General features: G+C 42.6%; 1 protein-coding gene across 9 annotated transcripts in view; it reads right to left on the bottom strand.

Moving 5' to 3' along the window:
* Positions 1-26,542, bottom strand: part of LOC134349718 (CRACD-like protein) — a 207,782-nt gene that overhangs the window by 26,597 nt on the left and 154,643 nt on the right. For all 9 annotated transcript variants that reach the window (XM_063054466.1, XM_063054467.1, XM_063054472.1 and 6 more), the window contains one exon: positions 24,755-26,372. In XM_063054466.1, the coding sequence (XP_062910536.1) occupies positions 24,755-26,372 (1,618 nt within the window). The remainder of the gene's footprint in view (positions 1-24,754; positions 26,373-26,542) is intronic.

The following is a 26,542-nucleotide window of genomic DNA, read 5'->3' as shown; positions in this document are numbered from 1 at the left end:
TACCTAAACTTTTCAATATTCGATAAGTTTCCATGACCAATATCGCAACTTTACAAAACACTGGTTAGGCCACCCTTGGAGAAATATGAGCAGCTCAGGTTGTTGTACTCTAGAAAAGATGTGGTTTTGTTGGAGAGAGTTCAGAGAAGATTCACCAGGACTTTGCCTGGACAGGGGCATATTAGTTATGGGGAGAGACTGGATAGACTGGGCTTGTTTACTCTGTAATGAAGGTGGTTAAAGGTGACTCAATAGAAATAAACAAGATGGAGAGGCAAATAGAAGGTAGATAATCAAAATCTTTTTCCCCCATGGTATAGGTATAAAAATAAGAGGGCAGAGGTCTAAGTCAGGAGAAATGAGTCTTAAGAGGTTCTGAGAGCAAGATTTCTATTTTTACCTCTGATTATGGGGCATTTAAACAGGCTCTTAAACAAAGCATGGGAGGAAATAGGAGTATGGGACAAGGTCAGCAAATGGGATTGGTGTAGATGGGCAAAGTAGTCAGTACGGACATGGTAGGCTGAGGGAGGGGTTAGTTTCTGTGCCGTGGGAGTAGCATTGAGTTACATCCACGAACAATACCAGGGAGAGCTAAAATTCAAATCTGATACCAACCACCCAGGAGATCAACAAGTATAGATTAATTGATCAAAATGTCACTAAATTGAATTACATGGCTTTGAAAGACAGATGAAGGATTCAGTAATCTGTCTGGGAAGCCAGGAGGTATCTATTCAGTTCTAGGTGTGGAAATGAAAAACATGTTTGCTCAGTGTAGCCAAGTGGAGGACCCTCACATACAATGATGTAAAGAGAAATGGTGCTTCGTTCATTCATTTTTAACACCACATGACTGTGAGAACGACATCCTACGTTCAAATATATTCCCTTGCTACAGTTTAAAAAGCTCTATCAATGCTCCCTTGCGTTCTTCCAAGTGCTACTTCTGCCTCCCAGTTTGAAGCTTAGCTTTATTTGTCACACGTACATTGAAACCTACAGTGGAATGCAGTGCTTATGTTAGTGATGTGCTGGTAGCAGCCGGCAAGTATTGCCACGCTTCCAGCACCAACACAGCAAGCCCACAACCTACTGAGCCCAATTCATACGTTTTTGGAATGCAGAAGGAAACCGGAGCACCCGGAGGAAACCCACGTGGGCACAGGGGGGAAAGCACAAACTCCTTACAGCCAGCGGCAGAAAGTGAACCCCAATCGTACAACTGGTGCTGTAAAGCATTGCGCTAACCTCCATGGAACTACGCTGCCCTCCTCAGTGCAAAATAATAAGGCACAAATAGAGTCAAAATGGCATTATCATTGACAGGAATCAATGTACTTGACGGATGGCCATCTCCGAACAGTCCAAAGCTTTTCAGCCTTCCACAAGTCAGGAATGTGGTAGCATACTCTCTGCTTCACGAGTGCAGTTGCAACCACATAAAGAGCTCAGCACCAACCATTACGGAGCAAACCACTTAATTACTACCACACCCTTCCCCATAAACATTTTTTTCCTTCTACCGTTAGTCATTGTGTTCCCTCTCCAAAACACCACTGCAATTGCTTGTTTAGGCTGGGCTGAGAGGACATTCCAAGCACACCCTTCTTGCCAAAGAGGACAAGGGCAGATGCACTTGGCTTTTACATGCATCCTTCTGAGTCACATGTCATCCCAGATTGGACGTTCACGTATAGCAGGCCTTTCATTGTTGCGGTGTTCTGGGGAACGCTGTACATCTTTAGCAAAAGGGCCACAGCAGATCAGAAAGGCAGCGCTAAAGCATTTTTATATAAGATGTAGGTTTACAGAGCTCCCTGATGAATGGAAATGTCCTAGGTTTCCCAGTTGTAAGTACTAATGATGACTAAGTTTCCAAGTTACATTGTTCTCTACTTGTACTTTTTTCAGGAGAACCATGCGGTGAGGTACTCTCCCCAGGGAAACTGACGGACAAGGCAGCACATGGGGGCAGCTAATAGGTCTGCTCCCTCACAACGCCAGGGACCCAGGTTCGACTCTGGTGCCATCCCTGTAAAGTTTACAAATTCCCCTTGGGTTTCCTCTTACATTTCAAAGCCTAATTTAACCCTAGACTAATCACGAGACAATTTACAATGACCAATTAGCCTCCCAACCAGTACATCTTTGGACTGTAGGAGGAAACTGTAGGGGAAACCCATGTGGGCACGGGGAGAACATACAGACTCTTTACAGACAGCTACGGGAAATGATCCTGGGTGACTGGTACTGTTAAATCGTTGTGCAAACTACCATGCCACCGAGCCGCTGGCGGGAAGAGGCTACTCACCCCAATGTGTCTGTGTCATCTCTGTTAAAGAGCGACTTAGTTAGTTCTTGTCCCTTGCTCCTACTAATATTTCTTTCCTGTGTTTACATCCAGTTCCCTTCAAAAACTTAACCATAAAACTGCTGTCCAATTCCATTTCAGGCGTGGATTCAAGATCAAAGCACACAGGCTAATAAAGGTCTACTCCTGCTTCTCCAGCTCTTAAATCCAAGTTCTTTAGTAGTTGACCCTGGTGAAAATTGAAACCATTTTTCCTTAGTTATTTAATAAAGACACTACAGTTTTGAATATGCCTTTTAAATCTGTCCATCAACTCTGTTTTCAGAATTCTATCAGCTTCTCTGATCTCCCAAGTGAACAGAAATCTTTCATCCTTTGTATGCATATTTCTAATAAATCTCCATCTTCAGTACAAAGATAAGAGTGAATGTCTTAAATTGTAATGCAGGGATGATCACATCCATTGTGGATCTCTGGAGAAATAAAGCACAAGTGAAGTCAGTCTCTCCAAAGAGGTGTTGCTATCAGGTCTATCATGACCTGTTTGAACAGTTAACAGCTCACAATACATAACTCCTGATAAGGTACGACTGACTACATGCAGCCATTCCTATCTCAATAACTATGGACAATAACCAACTCTCCATTTACGCTCCCACATCTCCTCTGATACCACCTACCTAACTTCTGCAAACTTCAGAGTAGAAATCTGTATTTGGTTCTCAGCACCAAACCTGGAAATGTTTCATCTATCTCAGAGAAAGGTGGTGCTGGGGTATTATTCAGAAAAATAAACTTTACTTTTACATTTCTGACCAAATGATGCACAAAGTACCAGAGCAGCACAGATGAAATGCTGGAGGGACTCAGTAGGTCAGGCAACATCAATAGAGAAGAGTAAACAGCCAATATTTCAAGCTGTGACCCTTCACTTGGATTGAAGACTGAAGAGTCTCGGCCCAAAACGTCAGCTGTTTATTCCTCACCATAGATGCTTCATGTCCCTGCTGAATTCCTCCAGCATTGTGGGTGTGTTGCTTTGGATTTCCAGCATCTGCAGAATATCTTGTATTCATGTTGAAGTACTAGATTTGCAGGGGAATGGGAACCAGAGTGCCAGAGCTGACAGTGTGGCTGGGGTGAAAATAAATGTTGTTAAAAGTTCAAGCAAATCCGTTAATAGAAAGGTTGTGAGTGGTGGTAAAAATCTTCTGAGGTGTATATATTTCAATGCTAGGAGTATTGTGGGGAAGGCGGATGAGTTGAGGGCGTGGATTGACACGTGGAATTATGACGTTATAGCAATTAGTGAAACTTGGCTACAGGAGGGGCAGGACTGGCAGCTTAATATTCCAGGGTTCCGATGTTTCAGATGTGATCGAGGCAGAGGAATGAAAGGTGGGGGAGTAGCATTGCTTGTTAGGGAAAATATTACAGCAGTGCTCAGGCAGGACAGATTAGAGGGCTTGTCTACTGAGTCCTTATGGGTGGAGCTGAGAAACAGGAAAGGTATGGCCACATTAGTGGGATTGTATTACAGACCACCCAATAGTCAACGAGACTTGGAAGAGCAAATCTGCAGAGAGATAGCAGGCAACTGCAGGAAACATAAAGTTGTGGTGGTAGGGGATTTTAATTTTCCATATATTGATTGAGACTCCCATACTGTTAGGGGTCTAGATGGTTTAGAGTTTGTAAAATGTGTTCAGGAAAGTTTTCTAAATCAGCATATAGAGGGACCAACTAGAGGGGATGCAATATTGGATCTCCTGTTAGGAAACGAGTTAGGACAAGTGACGGAAGTCTGTGTAGGGGAGCACTTTGGTTCCAGTGATCATAACACCATTAGTTTCAACTTGATCATGGACAAGGATAGATCTGGTCCTAGGGTTGAGGTTCTGAACTGGAAGAAGGCCAAATTTGAAGAAATAAGAAAGGATCTAAAAAGCGTGGATTGGGACAGGTTGTTCTCTGGCAAGGATGTGATCGGTAGGTGGGAAGCCTTCAAAGGAGAAATCTTGAGAGTGCAGAATTTGTATGTTCCTGTCAGGATTAAAGGCAAAGTGAATAGGAATAAGGAACCTTGGATCTCAAGGGATATTGCAACTCTGATAAAGAAGAAGAGGGAGTTGTATGACATGTATGGGAAGCAGGGAGTAAATAAGGTGCTTGAGGAGTATAAGAAGTGCAAGAAAATACTTAAGAAAGAAATCAGGAGGGCTAAAAGAAGACATGAGGTTGCCTTGGCAGTCAAAGTGAAGAATAATCCAAAGAGCTTTTACAGGTATATTAAGAGCAAAAGGATTGTAAGGGATAAAATTGGTCCTCTTGAAGATCAGAGTGGTCGGCAATGTGCGGAACCAAAGGAAATGGGGGAGATCTTAACTAGATTTTTTGCATCTGTATTTACTAAGGAAACTGGCATGAAGTCTATGGAATTAGAGGAAACAAGTAGTGAGATCATGGAAACTGTACAGATCGAAAAGGAGGAGGTCCTTGCTGTCTTGAGGAAAATTAAAGTGGATAAATCCCCGGGACCTAACAGGGTGTTCCCTCGGACCTTGAGGGAGACTAGTTTTGAAATTGCAGGGGCCCTGGCAGAAATATTTAAAATGTCGCTGTCTACAGGTGAGGTGCCGGAGGATTGGAGAGTGGCTCATGTTGTTCCGTTGTTTAAAAAAGGATCGAAAAGTAATCTGGGAAATTATAGGCCGGTAAATTTAACGTCGGTAGTAGGTAAGTTATTGGAGGGAGTACTAAGAGACAGAATCTACAAGCATTTGGATAGATAGGGACTTATTAGGGAGAGTCAACATGGCTTTGTGTGTGGTAGGTCATGTCTGACCAATCTATTGGAGTTTTTTGAGGAGATTACCAGGAAAGTGGATAAAGGGAAGGCAGTGGATATTGTCTACATGGATTTCAGTAAGGCCTTTGACAAGGTCCCGCATGGAAGGTTAGTTGGGAAAATTCAGTCGCTAGGTATACATGGAGAGGTGGTAAATTGGATCAGACATTGGCTCAATGGAAGAAGCCAAAGAGTGGTAGTAGAGAATTGCTTCTCCGAGTGGAGGCCTGTAACTAGTGGTGTGCCACAGGGATCAGTGCTGGGTCCATTGTTATTTGTCATCTATATCAATGATCTGGATGATAATGTGGTAAATTGGATCAGCAAATTTGCTGATGATACAAAGATTGGAGGTGTAGTAGACAGCGAGGAAGGTTTTCAGAGCCTGCAGAGGGACTTGGACCAGCTGGAAAAATGGGCTGAAAAATGGCAGATGGAGTTTAATGCAGACAAGTGTGAGGTATTGCACGTTGGTAGAACATACAGGGTTAATGGTAAGACACTGAGGAGTGCAGTGGAACAGAGGGATCTGGGAATACAGATACAAAATTCCCTAAAAGTGGCGTCACAGGTAGATAGGGTCGTAAAGAGAGCTTTTGGTACATTGGCCTTTATTAATCAAAGTATTGAGTATAAGAGCTGGAATGTTATGATGAGGTTGTATAAGGCATTGGTGAGGCCGAATCTGGAGTATTGTGTTCAGTTTTGGTCACCAAATTACAGGAAGGATATAAATAAGGTTGAAAGAGTGCAGAGAAGGTTTACAAGGATGTTGCCGGGACTTGAGAAACTCAGTTACAGAGAAAGGTTGAATAGGTTAGGACTTTATTTCCTGGAGCGTAGAAGAATGAGAGGAGATTTGATAGAGGTATATAAAATTATGATGGGTATAGACAAGAGTGAATGCAAGCAGGCTTTTTGCACTGAGGCTAGGGGAGAAAAAAACCAGAGGACATGGGTTAAGGGTGAGGGGGGAAAAGTTTAAAGGGAACATTAGGGGGGGCTTCTTCACACAGAGAGTGGTGGGAATATGGAATGAGCTGCCAGAAGAGGTGGTAAATGCGGGTTCTTTTTTAACATTTAAGAATAAATTGGACAGATACATGGATGGGAGGTGTATGGAGGGATATGGTCCGTGTGCAGGTCAGTGGGACTAGGCAGAAAATGGTTCGGCCCAGCCAAGAAGGGCTAAAAGGCCTGTTTCTGTGCTGTAGTTTCTATGGTTTTATGGTTCTACTAGTGTGTCGTGAACAAGCCTATACTACGCTGCTGGGGCCTCAATGATTTCTAAGTTAGTGGCTGGGTGACTGCAGCTATTTGTACAATCTGATTCCTTCTCCTTTTCGTGCCGAGTAACGTTTCAGTGCTTAAGGAAGCAACAGTCTCCCCATTGTCTGTCAGCACCTCAGTGCTGACATTATTTGTGCTTGTGCTGTGGTAGTACACTTGCCCCTTAGTCACAAAGTCCCACCACAGAGACACCAGCAGCAAAATTCAGAAAGTGAACTACATTAATGGGGGTCATACAAATATCAAACTTGAATAAACAATATCTCATAGCATCATTTTCAAAGAAGAACAGCGGTTTGATGTCCTGGGAAATACTATTCCTTGACCAGTGCCTGAAGACACCTAACCTGTGCTGTACTGGTATGTAGGAGCTCGCATGTGAAAGTTTGCTGTTACAGGACATCTGAACTTAAAAATCTAATTTTTGTGGTTACACTATTAGTTAACTGATGCAAAAACCAATGAACAAGCAAAACAGGAAATGAAGTTGAGGTTAAACACTGCTGTCTATTTCGGGGAATTAAGCTGTTTATATTAGGACAATTTCAAAAATCTCCCTCATGCCAATTCTATGAGAGGTGCTCTATAATTACTTCTCTCTATTAAAGTGTATATATACACACACACTACAGATGCTCCTCTTTCATGATAAGTACTCAAAGTGTGGAATTGTTATGGTTACACACGAAAACAGGCGCAGTATAGAAACACACACAAAATGCTGGAAGAACTGAGCAAGTCAGGCAGCACCTATCATGGGGTAAAAACAGTCTGGAGTGAAATAAACTGTCGTTGTTTTAGGCTAAGACACTTCACCAGCACTGATGAGGGGTCTCAGACTGTTTAGTCCCCTCCATAGGTGCTGCCTGACCTGCTGAGTTCTTCCAGGATTTTGTGTATGTTGTCCTAGTTTTCTAACATCTCCAGAATCTTCTGTGTTAATGAGGGAGAGGAGAGTAAATGTGTTAGTACCAGGTGGGGTGTGTTCTTACATAAAACAGCCTCACTCTCCACCCTTTTCATGTGTTTTCTTTTCGTTCAGGTAACTAAATCTGACACTTCAAGTCCCAACTGAATTATAATCAGTCCTGATACATAGGAATTGCTGAGACAATTTAGTGTTCAGCGAAGTTCCTAAACATAACAACACATGAATGAGCAGGTAATCTGTTACACTGACGTTGTTTGAAGGATAAGTGTTGGTCAACATATCAGGGACAGCCCATATGCTCTTCCTCAGATAACATGTGCTTATCTTTTCTGTCCATCTGAATGGATGGAGGGGTCCCTGATTTAAAGCCCAGCAAGTTGACACCAGCCAATTCAGCATTCTCTCTTCACAGCAATGAAGTTCCTGCATACGTTATGGGTTCATGGCTTCATGAGGCAACCATTTACAGTGGATGGAGCATAGCCCAGATGGGGCAAATAAAGAGAAGTTGTCCTTGTTACTGAAAGTTAATGCCACATGGAAGGAAGAAAATTGGAGAACTATGTGGGAGGGAAGGGTTAGATTGACCTTGGAGTAATTAAAAGGTCGGCACAACTTTGTGGGCCAAATGGCCTACACAGTGCTATACTGTACTGTTCTATACGCTACGTTTGGCTAAAGGGTTGGAACCTTAATTTTAAGTGCTCAGGAAAAGACACAAGTAGAATGTCAGAAAAATATTTTCCTCTTTAAACATTAGCTATCATTCTTCTTGGTTCAATTTCTTAAGATGGATGGTTGTTCTGCCTCCATTTTATTTCATGCCTTATTTGTTCACTGACACTGCCATGAGTTATATTTATTAACCAACAGTACTGCAGCTTAATGCTATTCGTAAGTTGAGACACTCCAATGGGATGACAGGAGCAGACATGAAGCAAAAAAGTGATCTTTCAAATTGATAGCCCTGCATCAGAATTCACTGTCGGGTGAACTTCACTGCATAGAAATAGAGTCATTAGATTTTCAAAAGAAAATAGGAGATACACTTGAGCAAAAGTACGTTGCAGAGCTATGGGCAGAAAGCAAGAGAAATGGGATTAATTGCTTGCTCTTGGTGTAATTAACACTGACTCAATTGGCTAAGAGGCCTCCATAATGATTCAAATATTCTATCAATCGTCTAGCTCCAAGGCAAAAAAAAGGTGTTGAAATTAAAAACAGAAATTGGGAGAAATATGTAGCAGGTTAGATCTGCTGATGGAGAAACGGAGTTTATATTTCAGGTTAATTACCTTCCTAATAAAAATTTATCAATCTGAGACAATGATTTGTTTCTCTCTCCATTGACCCTGTGAGAGCCACTGAGTATCTCCAACATTTCCTGTTTTTATTTCAGACTTCTAGCATCTGCAAAATCTAGCTTCTCAGAACACACAAATATCACTTCGCTGCCATGCCATTTGTTAATAACACAAAGTGATGCAAACACTAATGAGCAAGTAAAACACAAAATAAATTTGATAGAAGTAATCTCAGGAAAACAGCAATCATCTAGTCTAGTAAATTAAATCAGGAAGAATGTCAACAATTGTTTGAAGTTCAATTACATTCATACTGACATTAGTGTAGGCTTTATCAACACTGATTGAAACTACAATGTAACTGAAATCCCCTTGCATAAAGCAATCCTAACTGTAATTTGGAAAACACCATTCAGAGGAAATCATAATGCAGTATGAGGTTCTCCAGCCCTCTGTGTGTTAAATTCAGTTCATGCTATTGTTCTAGTTTCAATACCGAAGATCATTTTCACTCAGCTTGAAGTATCGCCAAATGTTGGCAAATGGCCAGTGCAGACCCAAGCCACACAGGCCAGGAAGCTGCCAGTTTCAATTGCTCATCTCTGTTGAGGAGATTAATTTCAACAGATCACTAACAACATTATCATGTGCAATATAATGTTAGGTACCTTTCATTATTACTACCTTCCCAATTTCCCTCATCCAATTTTTCCTTTCTTCTGCTTTTCATTAGTATTTCATCTCATTCTGCTCATTCAGATTCAGATCTGATCAGAAGCAACCAATATAAATACCGTTGAATCTTTCCCTCCACATCAAGTTTCTGAAGACAATGAACCAGCCCACGAACACTACCTCACTATTTCTCTTCCCTTTTATGCACTACTTTAATTTTTTTGTAAAATTCTTACTGTAATTTTTTTTAAAGTTTAATGCACTGTACTGCTGCTGTAAAACAACGAAATGCATGACATATGTCAGCGATATTAAACCCAATTCCTGATATTAAACCAGGTTTATCACTGGTAACGAGCAGTGCACATCTTCGAGGAAGGAGGTAAAAGAATGACTATACTAGCAAGAGGCAACAGCTTTAAAGAAAAAGACAAACAAATATCCAAACCCATTTAAATAAAAGAAGTGCATAATTAAATTTATTGTAGCCTGTTACAGGTGAATCATTATGATGGAGTTAAAAATTACTTCAACCACCTTTCCAAGTAACCATCATTATAATCACTTAGATTATGGATGCATTTTGAACCCTCATCAAGGTGCAGGGATTGGCTAATCTGGTTCTTATAAGAGATCAAACAGCACACTTGTGGGGAGCCTCCAATCAGTTACTCCAGCTGGTCTGTGGTTTGAACTACAGTGATTATCACAGCTAACAGTGTTGCATGGCGATTTGCATTTATACTCTGTCTCATCTGCTTTGCAAAGATACAATATGCTGCCAATTATACAGCAAAGCTAAAATTGTATCATAAGAATTTTGACACCCAAAGGAACAACATAGCTGCAGCTCCCCATCCCAACCAACATGAAGTTTTCAACCCGCTCATTATCAATCCTAATCAGTAGTCAGAGGTGAGAAACAATTTGAAAATCAATCCTCCCAAGATATGAAAGCGAGTAAACTTGCTGCCAAGTATTAACATGTTTTTTGTTGTTCTACTAATCATTATGTCCATCTGTTGACAATATTTACTTTCATTTGAACTTGCAGGATTTACAAACCAAGATTATGTTTAATCAGTGAACGCTTAGCACTTGAAATTGCCAAAAGCAAGAAGAGAACTCAATCCAACAATGAGCAATTTTATCAGAACACTTCCAATATTATCAGGGGCTTAAATCCAGTTACATCTCTCTTCTCATCTTTGCAATACCGGTCACATGGTTTGATTTTTTTTAAATTAAGAGTGTTTTTGCTTAGGAAGCAAGGACACAAATGTTCCTCTGATTTTACTTCTCACAATGTAGAAGGCTGCCATTCTGCCGATTAAATCAATGCCAGCTATTTAAACCATCCCATTCCAAACCAACCTCCCCTTTCCATCACCATCAATTTTTCCATGCAACCTTTTCTTGCTGGTATGTCCAGGAACTCCTGCTCAAGCCTCACTGTGCTCAGGGTCATTTATAAGGAGCAATAAAATTACCTAGCAGTTTGACTTTAAGGTGTGGAGGGAATCTGAAGCACCCGTGGAAACTCACTTGTTTAGAGAGAAGACACACACACTCCCCACAGAAAACATCAGACATCAGGTTTGAACATGTGTCACTGCAAAAGGCTGTAACTGCATTAGCTTCACCGCTGTGCCATCACCACCACGGAAGTAATAAAGAGTTACTCATTGTTTTGAGTAAACAACAGAATCACTTAGACAATAGATAATAGGTGCAGGAGTAGGCCATTCAGCCCTTCAAGCCAGCACCGCCATTCACTGTGATCATGGCTGATCATCCACAATCAGTACCCCGTTCCTGCCTTCTCCCCATATCCCTTGACTCCACTATCTTTAAGGGCTCTATCTAACTCTCCCTTGAAAGCGTACAGAGAATTGGCCTCCACTGCCTTCTGAGGCAGAGCATTCCACAGATCCACAATTCTCTGGGTGAAAAAGTTTTTCCTCAGCTCCGTTCTAAATAGCCTACCCCTTATTCTTAAACTGTGGCCTCTGGTTCTGGACTCCCCCAACATCGAGAACATGCTTCCTGCCTCTAGCATGTCCAATCCCTTAATAATCTTATATGTTTCAATCAGATCCCCTCTCATCCTTCTAAATTCCAGTGTATACAAGCCCAGTTGCTCCAATCTTTCGATATATGACAGTCCTGCCATCCCGGGAATTAACCTCGTGAACCTACGCTGCACTCCTTCAATAGCAAGAATGTCCTTCCTCAAATTTGGAGTCCAAAACTGCACACAATACTCCAGGTGTGGTCTCACCAGGGCCCTGTACAACTGCAGAAGGACCTCTTTGCTCCTATTCTCAACTTCATCATGTTCGTTACACAAGAGATGCTGCAGATGCCAAAAATCCACATAAAATGCTGGAGGACCTCAACAGCTCAGGCAGCATCTATGGAGGGAAATAAACAGTCGCTGTTTCAGGCCAAGACCCTTCATCAGGACTTAATCCACTTTAGGGAACTATGGACTTGGACCCCAAGATCCCACAATGCATCAATGCCTTTAATGAGTCCTATACACATTCCTCTTACATTTGACTTCCCAACGGGCAACACTACATCTTTGCCCAGATTACGCACCATGAGGTTCTCTGCCTGAAACACCCACTATTTATTCCCCTCCATAGATGCTACCTGACCTGCTGAGCTCCTCCAACTTTTTGTGCGTTGCATTAAATTCTTCAACCTTTTGACAAATTATATAATAATTATGGTTCAAGATAAATCTATTCAGCCCATCAGGTCCGTACCAGCTCCTAGTAGAGCAATGCACTTACTGCCATTCCCCCAATCATTCTCTCTGACCCTACAAAGTACCTTCTCTCAAGTGCCTATCCATTTCCTCTTGAAAGCTTTGATTGATTCAATTTCCTCCATCCTTCCTGGTAGCAAGTTCCTGAACAGCATTTTTTGGTGATAAAATTTTCTCCCCCCAATACTCCCTTCTACTTTTTGCCCAAAATTTCACTGGGGCGCCACGGTAGCGAAATGGTGAGTGCGATGCTTTTGCAGCTCGAGGCATTAGTATTGGGTCTTCAATCCCAACACCAGCTGTCAGAAGTTTGTACGTCTTTCCTGTGAGCAAGTGGGTTTCCTCTGGGCACTCTGATTTCCTCCCACGTTCCAATGACATACCAGTTAGTAGGTTAACTGGTCATTGTAAATTGCCATGTGACTGGGCTAGGATTGAACAGGCGGGCTGCTGGGCAGTGAGGCTCACTGGACCACAAGGGCTTGTTTGGGGCTGTATCTCTAAATAAATAAATACAATCTGTGTGCATCAATCCTTGAGTTACCCGCACAGGGGACAATTTTCCTTAATGTAGTCTATGTAAACCAGTCAGGGTCTCCAGCTACGATCCTCTGAACATTCTTTGTTGCCGTTAATTGTCTTTGAGTATTAGGGTCAGAGAGCATGACAGCACAGAAACAAGGCATCCACAGCTGCTTGTGGCATAGAATTCCACAGATTCACCAATCTCTGGCTGAAGAAATTCATCCTCATCTCCATTCTAAAACGACGTCCTTCTATTCTGAGTCTTAGACTCTCCCAGCACAGGAAACAGCCTCTTCACATTCACCCCTTTTACCATTCGATAGGTTTCAATGAGGTCATCCCTTATCCCTCTGAATTCCAGTGAATACAGGCCCAGAGCCATCAAACGCTCTTCATATGACAAGCCGTTCCATCTTAGAGTCATTTTTTGTGAAGCTCCTTTGAACCCTCACCAGTTTCAGCACATCTTTTCTAAGATAAGGGCCCAAAACTGCTCACAATACTCCAAGTGAGGCTTCACCAGTGCTTTACGTTCTTGTGAGGCCTCTCCACAGACTCAACCTGCAAATTAACCTTTTGGGAATCCTGCAAGAACTCCCAAGTCCCTTTGCACCTCAGTTTTTTTTGTATTCTCTTCATTTAGTAAATAGTCAACCCTTTCATTTTTTTCTGCTGAAGTGTATGACCATTAACTTCCTGACACTGTATTCCATCTGCCATTTCTTTGCCCATTCTCCTAATCTAAGTCTTTCTGTAGCCTCTCTACTTTCTCAAAACTACCTACCCCTCAATCTATCTGCACATCATCTGCAAACTTTGCAACAAAGCCATCAATTCCATCATCCAACAGGAATTCTGTAGATGCTGGAAATTCAAGCAACACACATCAAAGTTGCTGGTGAACGCAGCAGGCCAGGCAGTATCTCTAGGAAGAGGTACAGTCGATGTTTCAGGCCAAGACCTTTTGTCAGGACTAACTGAAGGAAGAGCTAGTAAGAGATTTGAAAGTGGAAGGGGGAGGGGGAGATCTAAAATGATAGGAGAAGACAGGAGGGGGAGTTCCATCATCTAAATCAGTGACATATAATGTAAAAAGAATTGGTCTCAACACAGACTCCTGTGGAACACCACTAGTCACCGGCAACCAGCCAGAAAAGGTTCCCTTTATTCCCACTCTGCTTCCTGCCAACCTGCCACTGCTTTATCCATGCTAGAATATTTCCTCTAATACCATGGGCCTGTAACTTGTTAAGCAGCCTCATGTGTGGCACCTTGTCAAAGACCTCCTGAAAATCCAAGTACACAACATCAACTGTTTCTCCTTTGTCTATGCTGCTTCTAATTTCTTCAAAGAATTCCAACAGATTTGTCAGGCAAGAAACCTTGAGAAACCATGCTGACTATGGCCTATTTTATCATGTGCCTCAAGGTACCCTGAGACCTCATCCTTAATAATTGACTCCAACATCCTCTGAACCACTGACTAACTGGCCTATAGTTTCCTTTTTTCTGCCTCTCTGCCTTCTTGGAGTGACATTTGCAATTTTCCAGTCTTCCGGAACCATTTCAGAACCTAGTGATTCTTGAAAGATCATTACTAATGCCTCCATGATCTCTTCAGCAACCTCTTTCTGAACACAGGGGTGTACACCATCTGGTCCAGGTGACTTATCTACTATCAGACCTTTCTGGTTCCTTAGAACCTTCTCCCTGGTAATGGTAACTTCACACACTTTATGTCCCCTGACATCTGGAACTTCCACCATACTGCTAGTGTCTTCCACAATGAAGATTGGTGCAAAATACTTATTCGGTATTTTAATACTTATTATGCTCCACAAATATTGTCCTTAGCAAGTTTATTCTACTCATAACAAAAAGGATAATGGTATTGTTTCAGCATCATGGCATTAACCAGTCCTTATAGCCTTATTGCTTAAAGAGGAACATCCCTCATAAAGAGCCACAGGCTAGAAATCCATTGTTGACCTTTTTTTTTATAAAACCCAATATGCAGTGGTGCCAATCATCATGCAATACACGTTTATTAAGCTGCTGTGACACCGAACCAGAAATACATGATTTAGAAACAGCATGGTCCATGGCCTGAAATGCAGGCTCCAACAGAAATAAATATCCCCAGCGAAAGGAAGTCCTTGAAAGGACAAAGCTAGCCTCCATCACTGTTAGGGAACCTAGCATAGAAATAATAAGTTAGACTTATAAGACATCATAGCTGACTTATTATCCCTCTCAACCATGGGCCTTTTCTTTTGATATAAGGCCACCTCCGGCACCGTTACGAAATCCAGCGAGACATCCAAGACTGTGTGTACTGACAGTTGTTAGGTCTCTCCTAGCCAGCATCTTTCTGCAGCTGAGAACCAGAGTTGAAAAGACATCCCACAGATTACGGACTCAGAATTACCGTGTGCAAATATACACATAAAGTGCCGTAAATCATACTAGATATGCTCACAGTTTCTTACATATCTTGCTGCTCCAGATACCTATTCAAGGGTATGTTTCCTTGCAATGTACAGTTTCGATCACATGAAGTTTAGAACATAAGACATTGAACAGAAGGACCCAAGGTAAGACCTCTCAACCCCACGATACCTGTGCCTACAGTATCTGTCAATAGATTACAAACTCCCTGACAGGAAGGAAGCAGTATTTAGGCTGGGCTCCTACTTGACTGATCCAATGTCTAAAGCAACACACATCAAAGTTGCTGGTGAACGCAGCAGGCCAAGCAGCATCTATAGGAAGAGGCGCAGTCGACGTTTCAGGCCGAGACCCTATGTCTAAAGCGACAGGCTCTCCCCAGGGCTGTGTCCTTTCACCCCTCCCTCCTGTTCTCACTTTATACAAATAACTGTACCTCCACAGACAAATACAGTTAATTCCTAAAGTTTGCGGATGACATGTCTGCAGTTGGTCTTATCTCTAATGATGATGTGATCTTTTAACAAAGAGAGGTAGACTGTCTTGCAGCATGAAGTGCTTGTAACAACTTGGAGCTTAATGCTATCAATCGGAATGAGAATTGACTTCCACCTACACCCCTACCTGTGCACCACCCCCACCCCCGGAAAGTAATGGTCAGGCTGGGTCTGCGGACAAGTCATTCAAACTCCTGGGGACTATCGTTACCAGCACATTGAAGTTGGACAAGTATGTTACACTCATCATGAGGAAAGCCCAGCAGGGATTGTTCTTATTCAATATCAATGAGGAACTAACCTGGTCACGACATACTGGTGCAGCTATAATGAAGGCTATATTTCATTGGGTGTTTGAGGAGATTGGGCTTGTCACCCAAAACACTCAAAAACTTCTACAAGTGTAACATGGAGAGCGTTTTGATTGGCTGCACAACCGTCTGTTATGAGAGGTGCAATTGCACAAGATCGAAGTAAGTTGCAGAAACTTGTAAACTTAGTCAGCTCCATCATGGGTTCTGGCCTCCGTAGTATCCAAGACAACTTCAAGGAGCGGTGCCTCAGTAACGATCCCCCCCACCCAGGATATTCCCTCTTCTCATTGTTACCATCAGGAAGGAGGCACAGAAGTCTGAAGGTACACACTCAGTGATTAAGGAACAGCTTCTTCCCCTGTGCCATTCGATTTCTAAATTGAACCCATGAACATATATGACTTCTCTACCACCATGTTGTCTACTCATAATGCCACTTTTAGGGAACTATGGGCTTGGACACCAAGATCCCTCTGTGCATCAGTGCCATTAAGGAGTCCTGCAACACAGAAAGAGGTCCTTCAACCCATCTAATCCATACTCAACCATTCATCTGCCGAGTCACTTCAACTTGCACCTGGACCCATTACCCTCTCATCCATGTGCCTATCCAAATTTCTCTTAAACGTTGGATTGAAATCCACCACTTGCTACCAGCTCATTCCACATTCTCACCACAGCCTGAATGAAGTAGTTCCCTCCTCATGTTCTGCTTAAATATTTCACCTTTTACCATTAACCCATGACCTCTAGTTGTAGTCTCACCCAACCTCAGTGGAAAAGGCCTGCTTGGATATCGATATCCCTCATAATTTTGCATACCCTCTGTTAAATCTCCCCTCAGTCTTCTACATTTGACAGAACACTGTCCTAACATGTTCATCCTTTCCCTATAACTCAGCTCATCAAGTCCCGGCAATATTCTTGCAAATTTTCTCTGCTCTCTTTCAGTCTTATTTGCATCTTTCCTGTAGGTGGTGGACCAAAACAGCACACAATACTCCAAATTAGAGCTCGCCAATGTCTGATACAATTTCCACATAACATCCCAACTCTGGTACTCATTACATTGATTATGAGGGCCAAGGTGACAAAAGCTTTTTTGTGACCCTGTGGTGCCACTTTCCAGGAATTATGGATCTGTATTCCCAGATCCCTCTTCAGTGTGCTATTGCTCACTGTGTAAGACCTACCCTGGTTGGTCCTCCCAAAGTGCAACACCTCACACTTGTCTGCGTTAAACTCCACCTGCTGTTTTTCACCCCATTTTTCCAGCTGGTCCAGATCCTGCTGCAAGTTTTGATGGTCTACCTCACTGCCCACTACATCTACAGTCTTGGTGTCAGCTGAAAATTTACTGATCTAGTTTACTACATTATCATCCAGATCGCTGTTATGGATGACAAACAACAACAGACCCTGCACTGATCCCTGCGATACTCCACTAGTCACAGGCCTCCAGTCAGAGAGACAACCATTTACTATCACTCGCTGGCTTATCCTGAGAAGCAACGCCTAATCTGATTTTTTGCCTTATCTTGAATGTCAAACAACTGAATGTTCTTGATAAACCTCCCATGCGGGACCTTGTCAAAGGTCTTGCTAAAGTGCATGTAGACAACACCAACTGTCTTGCCTTCTCAACTTTCCTGGTAACTTCCTTGAAAAATTCTATAAGATTGGTTAGACACGACCTACAATGCATAAAGCCATGTTGACTAACCCTAATCAGTCCCTGACTATCCAAACACTTATATATCCAGTACCTTAGAATACCTTCCAATAACTTTCCCAGTACTGATGTCAGGCTCACTGGTCTTTGATTTCCTGGCTTAATCTTAGAGCCTTTCTTAAACAATGGAAGAACATTAGCTATCCCCCAATGCTCTGGCACCTCACCAGTGTCTAAGGATGTTTCAAATATCTCTGCTAGGGCCCCTGCAATTTCTGTACTCGCCTTGCACAGGGTCCAAGGAAACACATTTTCAGGCACTGGGGATTTATAGACTAATTTTCCTCAAGACAGCAAACACCTCCTCCTCTGTAATCTGTACATGGTTCATGTCCTTGCTGCTGCTTTGCCACATTTCTGTGTTTGTCCCCTGAGTAAATTGAGATACATAAAACCTATTTTAGATCTCCCCCATCTCATTCAGCTCCACATATAGATTACCACTCTGATCTTCCAGAGGACCAGTTCTGTCACTTGCTATTCCTTTGCTCTTAATGCATCTGTAGAAGCTATCAGAATTCTCCTTCACCTTGTCTGCTACAGCAACCTCATGTCTTCTGTTAGCCCTCCTGATTTCCTTCTTAAATGTTCTCTTGTATTTCTGATACTCCTCAAATGCCTCACTTGTTCCTACATGCCTCTTGCAAACCAAGGTTCCCTAAACCTGCTATCCTTGCCTTTTATTCTGACAGGAACATAGAAATTCTGAACTCTCAAAATTTCACTTTTGTAGGCCTCCCACTTATCAAGTACACCTTTGTCAGGAAACAACCTGTCCAAATCCACACTTGCCAGATCCTTTCTGATGCCATCAAAGTTTCTCCAATTTAGAACTTCAACCCGAGATCATTACCTTGAAACTAAGGGCATTATGATCACTAAATGCAAAGTGTTCCCCTACACAAATGTCTGTCACCTACCCTGTCTCATTCCCTAATAGCAGATCAAGTATTGCACTGTCTCAAGTTAGGACTTTATCTATTGACTTCCCTGAACACATTCGACAAACTCTTTCCCATCCAGCCACTTTACAATATGCAAGTCTCAGTCAATATGTGGAAAGTTAAAATCACCTACTGTCACTACCTTATGTTTCTTGCAACAGTCTGCGATCTCTCTATAAATTTGCTCCTGTAAATCCCAAGGACAATTGGGTAGTCTATAAAATAATCCTATTAACGTTGTCTCACCTTTCTTATTCCTCAGTTTTACCCATACAGTCTCAGTAGGTGAGCTCTCCGGTCTATCGTGTCTGAGCACTGCCATGGCACTTTCCCTGACTAGTAATGCTACCTCTCTCCCTTTAATCCCTCCCGCTCTATCATGTGCAAAACAATGGAACTCCCAGAACACTGAGCTGCCAGCCCCGGCCCTCCTGCAACCAAGTCTCACTAATAGCTACAATGTCATAATTCCACCTGCTGATCCATACCCTGAGCTCATTTGTCTTTCCTACAATACCCCTTGCATTGAAATATACACAGCTCAGAACATTACTGTCACCATGCACATCCTTTTGATTCCCGACTTTGTGTCCAGGCTTAACAATGTCTTTCTCCACAACCACTCCACTATCTATTCTGGTGCTCTGGTTCCCATCCACTTGCAACTCTAGATTAACCATGCCTGTGCAGAACTAGCAAACCTGCCCACTAGGATATTAGTCCCCCTCCAGTTCATGTGCAAACTGTCTCTTCCGTACAGGTCCCACCTTCCCTGGAACAGAGCCCAATGATCCAAAAATATGAAGCCCTCCCTCTTGAACATCTCCTTAACTGCATGCTAAACTGTATGATCGTCCGAGTTCTGGCCTCAGTATTACATAGTACAGGTAGCTTTCCTGTGGTCACAACCCTGTCCGGTAAAGATGGCACTGGTGAGATATGGCAACACTTTACAGGCAGCAGACAAAATTACTAACTATTGTATCAATTATTCTTTTTCTGGTCTGTGATCACTGCAGTCCACAGCACATAATTTCTCTTTGCGAGTTGTATTTTTGAACGGTCTGTGTGACCTGGCATTTTTGCGGTAACCACGAAGGATTCAGCGAACTGAAGTCTCAAGAATGCGGGTACAGCCACAGTGGCCATTCCCGGAGTGGACTTGGGGGTCGTGTCGAAGTGTCGGGTAGAGAGTGAGAAACAAATGACGGTTGGCCAAGCCAGATTAGAAGATCAAGGTGTCAAGGCCAAGGGCGAAGGACGAAGTGGTGTTCAACTCACCACTCTGCAACTTGACTCAACACTGAACTGACTCTGTAACTGTGGCCTGCAGCCACTGGCACACAGCTCAGTGCTGAACTGACTCCATGGCTGCGGCCTGCAGCCCTCCGGTTCCTGGACTGGTCAGAAACAAGAGAACATCTATGTATACTGGAAATCTAAGCAACACACACAAGACACACAGGGCTGAGACCCTGGGTCGACTGTTGACTATTTTCCGTAGATGCTGCCTGGCCTACTGAGTTCCTCCAGCACTTTGTGTGTGTTCACTCACCTCAGCTTTGAACTGGCTCCATGGCAGTGGACTCACTTTCAGGGACTCTGCAGTTCATAGTCCCTGTGTTACTTGTTTACTTTTTTAAGGTGTGCATGATTTGGTTTTTTTTGCACTTTGGGTGTTTGATAATCTCTGCTGTGTGGGTTTTTTTTTTAAAATGGGTTCTATTGTGCTTCTTTGTTTTGTGACTGCCTGCAAGAAGACAAATCTCAAGGTCATATACTGTATACATACTTTGATAATAAATGTACTTTGAACTTGAACTTTGTCCTTTAACTTAGCACCTAACTCTCTGAACCCACAATGTAGGACCTCGTCACCACTCCTACCCATGTCATTCATACCGTTGTGGACCATGACCTCTAGCTGCTCACCTTCCCACTTAAGAATCAACCTTAGATGTCCCTGACCCTGGCACCCGGGAGGCAACTTACCACCCAGGAATTTCATTCTCATCCACATAATCTCCTGACTGTTCCTCTATCCAAGAAATTCCCTATCACTACAGCTTGCCTCTTCACGCCCTTCCTTTCTGAGCCACAGAGCCAGACCTAGTTGCAGTGACCTAACTGGGGCTTTCCTTTGCTAGAACCCACCACCCAACAGTATCCAAAGTGATATTCCTGCACTACAAGGCTGCGTGTTTATCCCCCTGCTCTACTTGCCTTACACTTATGATTGTGCGGCTAAGCAAAGCTCCAGTGCCGTATTAAAGTTTGCTGATGACACCGCTGTTGTAGACTGAATCAAAGGTGGTGACGAGTCAGCAGATAGGAGGGAGATTGTAAATCTGGCCGAGTGGTGCCACAACAACAACCTCTCACTCAATGTCAGGAAGTGCAAGGAGCTGATCATTGACTTCAGGCGAAGGAAACCAGAGGTCCATGAGCCAGTCCTCATCAGGGGATCAGAGTGAAGAGGGTCAGGAACTTTAAATTCCTCGGTGTTATCATTTCAGAGAACTTGTCCTGGGCGCAGCACAAAAGTGTAATTACAAAGAAAGCATGGCAGTGCCTCCACTTACTGAGGAGTTTGCGAAGATCCAGCATGTCATCTAAAACAGTGACAAAACTCTACAGAAATGCAGCAGAGAGTATACTGACTAGTCATATCATGGCCTGGTATGGAAACGCCAATGCCCTGGAATGGAAAATCCTACGAAAGGTAGTGGATGCGGCCCAGTCCATCACAGGGAAAGCCCTCCCAACCACTGAGCACAGCTCCACGGAGCGTTATTGCAGGAAAGCAGCATCCATCATCAAGGACCCTAACAACCCAGATCAAGCTCTCTTCCTGCTTCTGCCATCAGGAAGGTGGTACCTCCTCATCTCATGTTCTTGATAGTCATTACTTATTTAACATTTATTATGATTATTATTATTTCTTTCTTTTTGTATTTGCACAGCTTGTTATCTTTTGCACACTGGGTGTCCATGCTGTTGGTGTAGTCTTTCAGTGATTCTATCACGGTTACTGGATTTATTGGGTATCTCAACAAAAAAATGGATCTCAGGATTGTATATGGTGACTTTTATGTACTTTGATAATAAGTTTGCTTTGAACTTTCAACTGTTGCCCAGGTGAATGACCGCAGGGGTACTCTACCTATCCCCTTTCCCTCACCTGATGGTCATCCAGTTACCTGTGTCCTGCACCTTGGGTGCAACTACCTCCCTGTATGTCCTGTCTATCAACTCCTCAGCTGCCCAAATGGTACCGAGTTCATCCAGTTCCAATCCAGCTCCTTAACAATAGCCCGTTAGAAGCTGCTGCTGGATGCACTTCTTGCAGGTGTAGTTGTCAGGGGCACTGGTGGTCTCACTGACTTCCCACATTCTGAAAGAGGCACATTCCGCTATCCTGTCTGGCATTCCCACAGGTCTAAATCTGCAGTAAGAAAGAATAAATAGCGAAAAAAAGTCTACCTATGGCCTACACCTCACCTTGCTGAAGCCTCAATGAGCTGAAACCTCAAATCCCCACTCTAACACTAGTCCACTCACACATTGGCCACTCTGCTTAAACTAAACTTCTTTTTATTAGACCTCATCAAGTTCCTAACTGTGCACAATCCAATGTCACCTGGGAAACGGTGGCATGCAAAATATGCCAACTGCACTTGTTCACCTTTTTTTAAACCTTTTGCTTTCCCCTTATAGACTTTCCAAATCGCAACACCTTACCTTTACTTGGTTTAAAAAACATCTACCATTCGTCCACCCCTATCTACAACTGATCTATATTCTGCTTTATCCTTTACCAAATGACTTCACTATCTACAGCTCCACCAAGTTTTGTATCACCTGAAAATTCACTAATCAGCCCATCTATGTTTTTGTCCAAGTCATTTATATACATCACAACAGTTTTACTAAAACTCTTTTCAGGACTTGAGCACTCTCACCGAGGTCATAAACAGATTCCAAGATCATATCAATTAATAAACGGCAGGAATTGATAAAACAAGTTACATTCTAAGTAGAACATGGAACAGTACAGGTTCTTCAGCCCTTGATCTTGTGCCAACGTTCTAAACTATTCCAAGATCAATCTAACCCTTTCCTCCAACACAGTCCTCCATTTATTTTTCATCCATGTGCCTATTTCAGTCTTCTAAATGTCCCTGTTGTATCTGGCTCTACTACCACCTTTGGACATGCAATCAATGCATGTTCCACTCTGCATGAAAAAAAATTGCCTCAGAAAATCTCTGCCATACTTTTCTCCACTCACTTTAAAACTATGTCCTGTCATATTAGTCATTGCTGCCCCGGAAAAAGGCACTGGCTGACCACACCATCATCTTATGCCCCTCCATCAAGTTGCCTCTCATCCACCTCTGCTCAAAAGCAAAAAAGCCCTCGCTTGCTCAACCACTCCTCAACAGACATGTCTTTCTAATCCAGGCAGCTTCCTGGTAAATCTCCCCTGCATCCTCTCTAAAGCTTACACATCCTTCCTATAACGAGGTGACCAGAACTGAACACAATACACCAAATGTAGTCTAACCAGAGTGGTATTGAGCTGCAACTTGCCTCATGACTCTTGAACTCAATCCCCTGACTAATTAATACCAACATACCATGTGTCTTCTTAATCACCCTATCAACTTGCGAGGCAACTTTTGAGAGCTCAATGGACTGCACCCTCTCTGTTCCTCCATGCTGCTAAGAATCCTGCCATTAACTTTGTACTTTGCGCCCCCCACCCCCACTGATGTAAGACTCACGAGTCTACAATTCCTAGGATTATCCTTATTACCTTTCTTGAACAAATAAAGCCAACCCTCAATCTTCTGGAACTACTCCTGTGGCCAGTGAGGATGCAAAGATCATCACCAATAGCACAGCAATCTCTTCCATTTGTATCCCATCCAGCCCTGGGAACTTATGTTAATGATTTTCAAATGTTCCACCACATCTTCTTGCTTAATGTAGATATACTCCAACATGTTAGCCTGTTCTACACCGATCTCATTTGTCAAGGTCCCTCTCACTGGTGAATGCTTAAGAAAAGTACTTCCTCCAACTACATTTCCTCTTTTATCCCAAATCCGTCCAATCCTCACTCTAGTCATCCTTCTGTTCTTCACATGTGTAGAACACCTTGAGATTTTCCTTATTCCTACTCGCCACAGCCTTCTCATGTCTCCTTCTAGCTCTCCCAAGTCCCTTCTTAAGCTCTTTCCTGGTTACCTCAACTCTCAAGAATCCTATCTGATCCTTGCTTCCTAAACCTTAAGTATGCTTCATTCTTTCTCTCAACTAAATGTTCCACCTCTCTTGTCAACCATGGTTCCTTCACCCTACCATCCTTTCATTGTTTCAATGGGACAAACCTATCCAGAGCTCCATGCAAATGCTCCCTAAACAATTTCCTTTGTACATTTCCATGAGAACATCTATTCCCAAGTTCCTGCTTAATAACATTATAATTAGTCCTCTCCCAATTAAATACTTTCCCATATCATCTGATCCTATCCTTGTCCAAGGCTGTGCTATAGGCTAGGGTGTTATGGTCACTGTCTCTGAAATGCTTGTCCACCAAAAGATCTGTCACCTGATCAGGTTCATCAAATTTTTAAGGTATTGTAGGAAAACAGCAATGTTTGAAATAATTAAATAATAAGAGAAAAAAACATGGGTATAAATGGGCTTGAACATCATGACCACCAACTCATTTAACTTTCAATTCAATCTTTTTTTTAGTGGTTGTAATGGAAGTCTAAATCAACAGGACAACCTTGGCCCAGACTTGTTGGATGTACCCTAGGTGACAAAAAGCAACAAGAATATAAACTATTCGTAACAGAAAAGAAATCAAAGGTTGTAAACTTACAATAGGCACCAGAATACAAAATATTTCTTCATGCAGGTGGTATAGACCACACCTTGTGATCTATAAATCAGTAGTGCATTGAAAATAATGTTGTACTAGAAGAACATGGGAGTTTAGGCAGAGAATGAGAAAACTGAATCGAGATCAAGGAGAGAATTTGGAAAATTGGGCTCTGAAAATTAAGTACAAAATTCCAGATAAAAACTACACGGGCCCTTTGTTAATGTTATGTATATATTAGATCCAATAGACTTTCTTACCAGAGTTTTTACCGACACTTGTTCTCTTCTCTGTGTCTTTTGATCTTTCCTGTGTGGATTTGATAGTCTTGGGTATGTCCATGGCTGTTGTGGGAGTGTTTAAATTTTGCAGAACAGGTTTTCTCGGTAAGGGTGGCCTTGCAGCAAGATTTTCGGAAGATTTAGCTTTCAGTTTCCCATCATCAATCGATCCTTCCGGTGGCTTTTTAACTTCTGTCTTATCAGTGGTAGGTTGTGATGGACATCCACTCGAATCCAAAGGGACCTCAGCACTATGACATTTGCCTGTCTCCTTGTGCTCAGTGTGAGAAACTTCTTTGTATTTTAAGCAATAAGAAGTGCTGCGGAGTCTAACACCAAAAGCACCTCTTCCCTCTTCATCTTCCTCAGTCTTCTCCTGTCCATGTGCTTCAATCTTAGATGCAGGAGGTTCAGGGAGGGACACTCCTTCATCTTTTTCCTTGTTCTCGTTACCAGGTAACGAGCTCACTTTCTGACAGATGGTTTTATATGAAACATCTGGATCTGCAGGTGGATCATCATTCTGTTTCACACCACTGTGTCTGGACCGATTCCAAGCTGAGGAAATTGAGAATTTATAGGAACCCTGACTATTTTTCTTAAACGAACCCTGTTGACTTATTGTTTTTTCTTCTATTTTAACGTTGGCTTCCTTAACTACTGCAACATCCTTGTTTTCCAAGCTGCCACCACCAGCAGTTTCCAAAACAGATGGTTCCTTTGACGTTTTAGGAGAATCGGCAGGCTGGGAGTATGTGTCAGGCACCCGAGTCAATGGAATACTGCTGAAGTTTTCAGGCACCTTATCAATTGTGTCTTTGAAAGTTGAGTGTTCTTCCACCACCTGCTTGTCTGAACAAGCAAATGGCTCTTCTGATGTTGGCTCCATTTTTGCTTGTTTACAATATGCACATGGATCGTCTTGCAAAGATTCTCCTTCTCTGCTCACTGACCCCTCAGGGACAGCTGAAGATGGTTTGTCATTGTCTATCAATAATATGTCAGTCTGAATCAAATTCTGTGTGGGACACGCAGTCTCATCATCCAAAGATGTACTGACGGGAGCTGTGTCAGTGTTCACATCAGCAACTTCCCAAAGATTTGCACTTTTCTCTTGCTTTAATGGATCGATGACATCAAGTGAAATGGAATCATCAGAAATGACAGCTGTAGATCCTACCTGACTGGTGCCTGGTAACACAGAAATATCAGTAACACTCTCTCCCAGTATATCCAACTCCACTGGCATGGTATATTCTGCAATTTCTGATGGTACAGAGTATGTTTTTAGTTGTGCATTGTCATCTAGTGCACTGTATAATGCACCACTGGCTTGCTGACCAGGGACATCCACCATGGGAAGTTCATCAGCTCCTTGTTCTGTAGCATTCACGGCTTCAGCCATGATTATGGAAGGCTCAGTCTGTGCTAGAGATTGTCCCTGAGGGAGAATTGTTGTTGAACATCCTGTTCCTTGTTCTAAATCCATTTCAGGATTGGCAACTTCGGCATTGTCCTCGACGACTTCTTGTTCATTTTCCTCCTTCAGCTCAGGAACATCGTATATCGAATCACTCAGTCCTTCAGCAAGTAACCTCTGTAAAAACAGTGACAAGTATTCACAGTGAACTGCCAGCTTGCTTTCATTTCAGTCAGTAACCTTTAACTTGATGATCGGACCAGAAAAAGTAACAGCTGTCACTTCATTTCAGAGGCAATTTTGAGAATGAGCACAATAGGAAAGGCAAGTGATTAAGCACCAGCTGC

This window comes from Mobula hypostoma, chromosome 7 (assembly GCF_963921235.1).
Source record: "Mobula hypostoma chromosome 7, sMobHyp1.1, whole genome shotgun sequence".
NCBI classification, from domain to species: domain Eukaryota; kingdom Metazoa; phylum Chordata; class Chondrichthyes; order Myliobatiformes; family Myliobatidae; genus Mobula; species Mobula hypostoma.
Note: the sequence above shows the minus strand (reverse complement) of the source record. Positions and strands in the feature narration are given on the sequence as shown.